The 9669-nt window shown below is 36.3% G+C and overlaps 3 protein-coding genes across 3 annotated transcripts in view; 2 read left to right on the top strand and 1 right to left on the bottom strand.

Moving 5' to 3' along the window:
* LOC107745681 (NHP2-like protein 1) overlaps positions 1–1084 on the top strand; it is a 2869-nt gene extending 1785 nt beyond the window's left edge. Inside the window, exon 3 of the mRNA XM_016559603.1 lies at positions 671–1084. Coding sequence (XP_016415089.1) covers positions 671–933 — 263 coding nt within the window. The 3' untranslated portion in view covers positions 934–1084. The remainder of the gene's footprint in view (positions 1–670) is intronic.
* An 843-nt stretch (positions 1085–1927) lies between these two features.
* On the top strand, positions 1928–7337 carry LOC107745653 (ketimine reductase mu-crystallin-like). The gene is made up of 8 exons (XM_016559576.1): positions 1928–2155; positions 2239–2389; positions 3335–3397; positions 3485–3586; positions 3678–3861; positions 5954–6075; positions 6193–6277; positions 6640–7337. The coding sequence occupies exons 1-8, from the start codon at positions 1989–1991 to the stop codon at positions 6702–6704; spliced, it is 939 nt and encodes a 312-aa protein (XP_016415062.1). The 5' UTR covers positions 1928–1988; the 3' UTR covers positions 6705–7337.
* A 425-nt stretch (positions 7338–7762) lies between these two features.
* Positions 7763–9669, bottom strand: part of LOC107745654 (ras-related C3 botulinum toxin substrate 1-like) — an 8135-nt gene continuing 6228 nt past the window's right edge. Inside the window, exon 6 of the mRNA XM_016559577.1 lies at positions 7763–9062. Coding sequence (XP_016415063.1) covers positions 8932–9062 — 131 coding nt within the window. The 3' untranslated portion in view covers positions 7763–8931. The remainder of the gene's footprint in view (positions 9063–9669) is intronic.

Raw genomic sequence — 9669 nt, 5'->3', positions numbered from 1 at the left:
TTTGAGCTTCAAAAACGCTCTTCGGAAATCTACGGGTGACGTCACGGACACTACGTCCATGTTTTTATACAGTCTGTGGTTATTGATAACAGTAATTTATTATGTTTTTAATTTTATGTATCTGTTCATAATATTTTGACATTTTCTTATCTTTAAAGGGTACGTTCACTGATTTTCAACCAGCTTTGTGTTGTTACAGTGTCAACTGTCTTAAGTAAATGAAAATTGTGTATTATTCCATGTTACCTGCATCAAGATGTCCTTGTTTTTTGTCAGCGAAAGTCCACTGGATGACGTAAAACATTCTGCAAAATTGACCGCTCCAGAGCTTTTATTAAAATCTTCTGCCTTATTGCTAGGTGCATTGTGGGTGTTGAAGTTTACTTCCCTTTTTTCCCCCACAGCCCTTTTGCTCTTTTCTCTAGTCATGTAGCACAGATTAAAAGCAGTAGCATTTCTACTGCATAGACAGCCAAATTTATTAAAAACCCAGCTGTATGTTACCCCTTTAGAACTTGTTCTTTCAAGCTGTGTGGTTATTGAGAATGGGGAACAAAGACAAAACAAAGCTTTAATCACCAAAATGAATAACTTAAGTATAAGTTCACCTGATTATCTACATATTGTAAATGACACTTTTGCCAACTCTGATTGTTATTGTCTTCCACAGCCACCAAAACTCTTAACCGTGGGATTTCTGAGTTCATTGTGATGGCGGCTGATGCCGAACCTCTGGAGATCATCCTGCACCTGCCGCTGCTGTGTGAGGATAAGAACGTGCCGTATGTGTTTGTGCGCTCTAAACAAGCTCTCGGACGTGCATGTGGAGTGTCAAGACCTGTCATTGCCACATCAGTCACCATCAAGGAGGGATCGCAGCTGAAACCTCAGATTCAGTCTGTGCAGATGGCTATTGAAAGACTCCTAGTTTGAGCTCATACTTTTTACACTTTTGTTTTCAGGTTTTATAAATGATCTTTTTGTACAATCCCTAAGGTTTTTTCCCCCTTTTTGTTAGAATCAAACAATGTTGAGTGTGTTCCTCAGCAATTGACAGCCGAAATAAAGTTTGGTTCAAATCAAATGATGATTTGTGTGGGTTCTTTATATTTGATAGATGCACATACTGCATGTATAACATTAATACATTGGCATTTTTTAAATGGAATGAAATATTCTGCCATTTTTCTGTTGTTACCCAATGCAGAATATAAAACTGCAATAAATACTGTCAGATGTGTACAAATGAAAGCAGATCATGCATTTTTAAACTATGCAGTTCGCTTTAGTAAAAGTATACTTCACATTTTTAGTGAAATTTAGAGATTTAATTAAGCTAAGCTTGTTCGTTTGGGGAAAAAGGAAGAATGGTTTGAGAGTATTGTGCACGAAAAATTGGGTATATAAATTGAATACTGATATATGTAGTTGATTATGTAGTACTTAATTTTTCCACGTAACAGCTAAAGGTTGTTAAATTTCAGTCATCTGAAATGAAAGTCAACAAACATGAGACATTTAATCTTACTGCCAATAAGATGATCATCAGTTCAACACATTTAGCTGATGCCTATAGCAACATAAAGCAATTTTTTTTATTATTATGATTTTTACACTACATTTACATTGTTTATATATTTTGTTACATATCTTTGACGATAGATGGCAATTGCCAGCCAGTGAGATACTAATAATAAAAAAATATGAAAAATATAAATAAAAGGTGACGTCACATTCTGTTTACTTTTGTAATAATATGTAGATTTGTGCGCATTTAATAAGACGATGAGTAATCGTCATGCCTACACCATTTAAACCCACAATTCAAAATTATTTCAATTTTTTGTAGTTTTGTATGAAGTTTTTATTTAGATACAAAGAGAAGGAAACTGCTCATTTGACGCCAGTGAACCACGTGACTGAGAAACTAAAGTCCACGACAAACAGAAGTCTTTGATAGCAGGACCGACAGACAGGTGAAAAAAACTATGAGCGAGTCTCCCGTTTTATTAAACAAACATGAGGTCGAGCGTTTGCTCACTTATGATGATCTGATTCCCAGACTGGAGTCTGTCATGGGAAAGTTTTCTAAACGGGACAGTTCAGAAATAATCCAGCCTGTGAGATCTGTGGTCCCTATACAACAACACAATGGGTATGAATAAATCCATATCTCTAAATATCACGATCGCTTACTGACATAGACCCATAGGAATAAACCCTTGCTGCATTTTTCAGGTTTTTGGGCGTTATGCCTGCATATTTGGCCGCTGAGGGTATTTTATGCACTAAGATGGTGACTTTCTACCAGCGTGCAGAGGGATCCAGTTTACCATCAATTCAAGCAACTGTGTTACTCTTTCATCCCGAGCATGGAAATGTGACAGCGGTGAGCCACACAAACCTGATTTATTTGGCAGACAGTTTACCATCATCTCCGATGCACATCTGTTCATGTCTGGGATTTACTAAATTGTTATCTGGGCCAATAACGTATAAGAGTCTACAGTACAAATATCTCTGTGATGTCATTTCCTGTTTTATTTAATATTTTTGTTTGGACCACATGACTTTGATTTGGTTTACAAAAGTTTAAGATGTAATTTATTCCTGTGATTTCAAGGCTGAATTTTTAGCGTCATTACTCCCGTCACACGATCCTTCAGAAATCATTCGAATATTCTGATTTGCTGCTCAAAAACATTTATTATTATTATTATTATGGTGAAAACAGCTGAGTAGAATTTTTTTCAGGTTTCTTGAATAGAAAGTTCAGAAGAACAGCATTTATCTGAAATAGAAATCTTAACATTCTAAATGTCTTTATTATCATTGATCCATTTAAAGCATCCTTGCTAAATAGTAATGGTATACTGTATAATGTTACAAAAGCTTTTTAATTCAGATAAATGCTGATCTTTGGATCTTTCTATTCATCAAAGAATCCTGAAAAAATGTACTCCGCTGTTTTAAATATCGATGATAACAACAAAAACAACAATAATAATAATAGTTTCTTGAACAGCAAATCAGAATGATTTCTGAAGGATCATGTGACACTAAAGACTGCAGTAATGATGCTGAAAATGTAGCTTTGATCACATGAATAAATTACATTTCAATAAATGACAAATTACAATAAATTACATTAAAATATAGTCATTAGAAAGCTGATATTTGAAATAGTAAAATATTTCACAATATTACTGCTTTTGCTGTATTTTGGATCAAATAAATGCAGGCTTGGTGAGCTGAAGAGAATTCTTTAAAAAAACATTAGTATATATATATATATATATATGATTTAGTTCTGTAACTGTATTTCTAATGTTAGATCATGGATGGGGAGGCCATCACAGCCAAACGAACTGCAGCAGTATCAGCCATATCAGCTAAAGTAGGTTCCTCTGAAACAGACCCCGAATTTGTAATGATTTAAGCTAATATATAAAGTCACTTAATCTGAATGTTTTTCTCTCTCCAGCTGTTCAAGCCAGCTCTTTCAGAAGTGTTGTGCATCCTTGGTTCAGGGCAGCAGGCTAGAAGCCACTATGATGTCTTTACAAAGCTCTTCAAGTTCAAAGAGGTAACCAGTATGAAAATAGCAAATACGTCCAAGTCATTTAAAACGGTTTTTGTGTGTGTATGTGTGTAATCCAGTGTTGTATTCACTTCAGGTCCGTGTGTGGAGCAGAAGGAAAGAAATGGCTCAACGGTTTGTTAATGATCTCCAAGATCCTGTAACAGTTTGTTCTTCGGTGAAGGAGGCCGTGATAGGAGCTGATGTAATAGTGACTGCCACAGGTGCAAGTCAGCCGATACTCTTTGGCGAGTGGGTCAAACCAGGTGCACACATAGCAGGTCAGCTGGTCCACAGATTTACAATATTTTGTGAGATATTTAACCAATAAGGTACAAGAGGCTGTGTTATACTTAGAATATAGTCATGACTAAAAGATACCGTTCAGATGCAGTTACATGAGCATCATTTCAGAGGAACTGCAAAGGCAAAAACGATCCATAATTAGCTATTAATGAAGCACAGCTACAGTCCCTTTCAAACCAAGCTGCTTACTGTTGGTTAGTCTCGCGTAGCCAGGCCTTCAGACTGACGGCTATGGCGTTATTTTAATGACACATGTCAAGAGCGCAGTGCGCGCACTCTCTCTGGGCGAGAGCAAAGGAAATCCGCGTGCGAGCGGAGAGATTCTTTATATATCTCGCACATTATATTTATGTGCTTTCGCGCTACAATAATGCGCTCTCGACATTTGTCATTAAAATAACGCCATAACGGCTGAACGTCTGGAATCCATGGCAGCTTTCATTGGCCTAGGCCCGCCTATGAGGCCGTTTGACCGACATGTCAAACAACCAATCACAGTTCGTTTCGTTCACAGACCGGTGTGTAAAACTAAAACTCTCGGATGTATTTTAAAGATTCTATGTCGCGAACTTTAAATTTTTCACATACTTTTGAAAATGCAGCGTTTAGTTGATCCTGATAAGCGCTCGTCGTCACAGTTGTAAGCACGACGGCTTTCCTCTTTCGTGAGGGGGTTTGGTTTTGAGACTTTAGTCTTTGCAACTTTACAGATCTTCTTTATGCACCAAGAGCTTGTAACACTCCAAAGAGAAAGGAAAAATTGAAATCGCATCATATGACCCCTTTAAGTCTCTTTCCGGCTCAGACTGCATAGGTTAAGCTTATGGGTCTGTCACGTGATGAACAAACAACTAGAAAAACCCGAAGACTGGAGAGATGAACTAATCAATTCTCTTTCCTAATCCGGAATGTTTTTGTTAATGAACTATATCCCTTCTCTTCAAAAAAAAAATTTAATATTCCAATATTTCTCTAAGGATGAAGTTAAAATTTTAAGAACAAAATATTTGAAATTTCCAGTTGCACCAAAAGCGAAGGAAGTCCATTTTAAAATTATTAATGGAGTATATCCTTCTAGAGAATTTTTGAGACGTCGATTTGGTCTTGACGTTAACAACTGTTCCTTTTGTGATGATCAAATTGAAACTACAGAACATCTTTTTTATGATTGTAAATTTGCCTGTGCCTTTTGGGAAGATATGCATTACTGGTTATTTCCTAAATTTGAAAATTGACATGTTTTAACAAAAGAAAATGTATTATTCGGTTTATTTTTGAAAGATGAAACACATGATTTAGCAATTAACACTATTATTATTCTTGGGAAGTTCTTTTTGCATAAGAACAGATTCCTGAAAATTCTTCCAAATTTCTACGTATTTCACAAGGAACTATGTCATTACTTTTTGTCGCTGAAACGAATGAAGAAAAAGAATGCCTTAATTTTCTGTAATTTAATAGAAAATATTAAACTTCCTGAAAACCCCTAGTGTATATATATAATTTTTTTTTTCTTTTCTTTTCTTTTCTTTTTTCTCTTTTTCTTTTTCTTTTTCTTCCTCTTCTCCTTACGTTATGATGCTTGTCTGTTGTCTGAATAAGAAATGTAGCATTTTGTACCAGGCCATTTATGGTTGTAAAGTTCATATTGTTCAATAAAGTGTAAACAAAAAAAACAAACAAAAAATCTCTTTCCGGCTCAGACTGCATTGGTTAAACTTATGGGTCTGTCACGTAATGAACGAATGACTCGGAAAAACCCGAAGACTCGAAACAGGTGAACTACTTGACTAATTCCAGTACAGAACCTATAGGATGTTGCGCATGCGCGACTGAACGAATCACTCCCCGAGACGACTCGTTCTTCCCGAGTCACATTAAAGATTCGTTCAAAATGAACGAATCGTTCAAGAATGACCCAACAACACTACTGTATGCATCAGTCGTTCTGCCAACGGTCTGTGGGCGTGACGTCTGAGGCTAACTGTTGGTCAATGCAGCTAATGAACAGCCTCAACAAGTCAACATGATAGTTACTACATTGTGTATTTATCTGTTTTGTGACAGCGGTTGGCGCTTGTCGGCCAGACTGGAGGGAACTGGATGATGTCTTGATGAGAGAGGCTGTGGTGTATGTGGACAGCAGAGAGGGGGCGACAGCAGAGTCAGGAGACATCATTCTGTCTGGAGTATGCATTACTTACCATTAATAAAATATAGCTGATTTCACCAACAATTATTCGAGTCATACATACAGTACGTACACCCAAATTCCTAAATAGTTTACATGCTCATTATTTACCCAGGCTGAAGTATTCGCAGAGCTCGGAGAAGTTATAAATGGATCCTTTCCTGCTCAGCGTGAGAAGACTACAGTATTCAAGTCACTGGGTAACTTGTTTTTCCACAGCTATGATCCAAAAATCAAGAACAAGATGTACTGAAGATAAAAGGGGGGGCATTCTTACCACTGATAGAAAGTCATAGTAGCAGAATGTGCCTTAAAAAGCTTGGTGTTTGCATTTCAGCCCTCTCCAGACAAAAAGGAAATATCTATTTATAACTTTTATTATGCAAGCTTTAAAAAACCCTGCTGATCTTCAGCCAGCTGTAATGAAAATTTGGGAATGTCATGTGGAATTTGTTCATTGTTATCTCCTGATGTTTCTTAGAAAGCACTAATTAGTCCTTGTTAGTGTCAGTGGAAGCAAAGCTGTCATGACTAGCTGGATATTTTGAATTTTTAAATGCAGGAATGGGGATACAAGATGCTGTCTCAGCCAAACTTGTGCTGGAGAAGTGGAACAGTGAACATTGAAGAACTAACCAGCACAGCTTCCTCTGCTGATTTCACAATCGTCTCGTCTGCCATGGTGGTAGTGTCTTTACCCTGATAAATAATTATGAGAAAAAAAACTGCTCTCACAATTTACAGTTAAAAGAAATAATCAGTAAAGTACTTTTAGTCTGAAAAAAGTAACACTACATTTTTTTAACACGTATTGTAGCATCATTAATATCACTCTATTAATGATGCTACAATATGTGTTAAAAAATGTAGGGATGATGTATTTTTGTTGGCCAAAACCTAGAAATGAGTTAGCATTTGAGCACTTCTGGTTCTGTTGCCCCAAAGTCGATGGGTTTATTTTAAATGGATTTTTGGTTAAATGCCTGAAATAAGGTCTGCAGTTAATACAAGCTCAAGACATTTCACATTTTATTCTACAACATAAAATACATTAGTAATACCCCTTTGTGATTGTTTTGAAAGCTTTTTCTTGTCTTGAAAAAAGCAGTTGCTAACAAGAGGTTGTCGGGGGCAACTTATTTTCTGCAATAATCCAAAAGCCAATAGAAAAACCCTACTGGATTATGGTTGAGAGAACCAAGGTGATGCTAACTTCTGGGTTGGTCTACTAAAGTATTGGGACACCCCCTTCTTTAGAAAAGAAAAAGGCATTTCCAAAACTGTGGCAATAAAGATGGAAACATAATTCATGTATTTAAAAATTGTATTTCCATCTCTATTGCAATGGTTTTGGAAGTGTCTAAAATGACTGTACCCATATGTACAAGTTGGTGTTTGGTGATGATTTTTTGGCTCAAGGTCTGCATTTAAAGTCACACCAGAGGTGTTCAGCTGGGATTAGGACCAGTCAAGTTCTTCCACACTGACTGAATCAATTTCTTTTTGAACCTTGCCTTATACACAGAGGCATTGTCATGTTAGAATAGAAAAGGGTCCGGTCCAAACTGTTGCTATAAAATTGGAATCACACAATTCCCTAGAATATCATAATATGCTTAAACATTAAGATATGTACTCATGGAAATTACTCAAGTAGTCAAACCTGTTTATACCCAATACTTTTGTCCATAAAGTGTACATGGAAAATGAAGAACAAAGACAAATGTTTTTATATTTTGTTTCTATTTTCAGACATAAAGGTTAATGCATTGTAGCTTTAGTGGAGACAATAAAAGCATGAATAAAGCATTTTAAAAGTTACAGATGTGTCAAAATTAAAAATTCCATGTGGCAAATTCCAACCATTTCGTCTTGAACCATGTCTGAAATCCAATTAGAAGTTTAATACTTAATGTCTGTACCCTTACAACAAAGGGTTTATACATATAGCAGTCTTCAAGGGGATCTTTCAAGAATATGAACCCCATGCCGTAGTGTTGAGGCGTCTACAGTACAGAAACTTCCGACATGCTCAGCTTCGCAATGAAACCCTGGTCTGATACTAGGCACTGGTAGATCTGTAGTCTAAATACAATACTGGGACTGTAAAATGGTTAAAACACTGTCCAAATACAGAGAGAGATTAAACAAGAGATATGCCCTTCTGAATATTCAGATACAGTAGTGAAAATATGCTATATGCTGACAAAACAAAGCTGTTATATGCATTTTAACTAGGTTTGTTTCTTATACAGTTAAACAAAATAAACAATCTAGCATGGAAACCGTAACACAGGAACCAAAAAATAGTGTTTACTTAAGCTGTCCTCTTGTAAAATAGTTCCTTCAACATTACTGCGATCTCGGTCTCTTACAAGTATGCATGATTAACACCCCCCACCCTTTAGGAAAAATTAGACTGTTAGTGTGAGCAAATTGAAATCCATGTGGGTTTAACGTTTGGCAATAATTCATTTTCTATAAAAACAGATAGTAAACAAAATATATGGGCTCACAAAGATGGAGAAATAAATACACTGAAAAAAAGTATTTAGTTCATCAGAATGAGGGGAATATAAAGGAGATCATTAGAAGGCAGCAGGAATGTCTTACTGTACGGGAAGTAAAACAACTATGGATGCCACTCCTAATCACTCGGAAGCAAATAATCTGGCATCTTAACAGCTATTTAGTGGTGCAATTCTAAATAAAATGCAAGAGGGAGAAATATCTGTACCGATACACTGTGCAGACTCGTTCTTCTTCCCCAACACACATTTCCCATCATCCCCGCCTCCACTGTTCTCCTCTCAGGTGAGCACAGATTGTAGCTGGTGCTGTGAGTACAGTCAGTTCAGAGGATAAAACACCTCCTCTTTCCTTTCTTGACTGGGGGCGGACACAGGACCGCACGGATGGCTTCATCGAACACCGTCTTAAGGCCGCGTTGCGTTAAGGCTGAGCATTCCAGGTACTTCACAGCTCCTGTAGTATTCACATACAAGAGTACTTAAAGTGGATCCACACTTCAAAAAGGCTGGTACACTTACATTGGATTTCTTGCACTAAACATTCCTTAGTTACAATAGACTTTTGGATGAAATGATGGAGGGATGGTTTAAACTGATGCATGAAAATAAGTTTGCATTTGGCTGAAAACCAACTATTCAGCTTCCCATTTAAATGTGAATAAGAAATAAAGTGTATTTAAAAATCAATTCATTAAATGTATTTAATAAATCAACACTCAAAAAGATTTAAACGTCACAAATTATAAATTTTAAAGGATGTTTTTACTTCAATTCATCGTTGAAATTAAGATGAAATATGAATCTTTAAATGATGGCTATAATTGTTTTCACGACTTTTCAAAAATGCAATGAGACATTAACAGGTAAAAATATAATATAAGGTAGAAAATCTAATGAATATGTAATATAGGCCATATATTTACATTTACATTTAGCAGACGCTTTTATCCAAAGCGACTTACAAATGAGGACAATAAAAGCAGTCAAAACTAACAAAAGAGCAACAATATATAAGTGCAAATGACAAGTCTCGGTTAGCCTAACGCAGTACACGCAGCAAG

Source organism: Sinocyclocheilus rhinocerous, unplaced genomic scaffold (genome assembly GCF_001515625.1).
Source record: "Sinocyclocheilus rhinocerous isolate Xijiao unplaced genomic scaffold, SAMN03320098_v1.1 scaffold768, whole genome shotgun sequence".
NCBI classification, from domain to species: domain Eukaryota; kingdom Metazoa; phylum Chordata; class Actinopteri; order Cypriniformes; family Cyprinidae; genus Sinocyclocheilus; species Sinocyclocheilus rhinocerous.
Note: the sequence above shows the minus strand (reverse complement) of the source record. Positions and strands in the feature narration are given on the sequence as shown.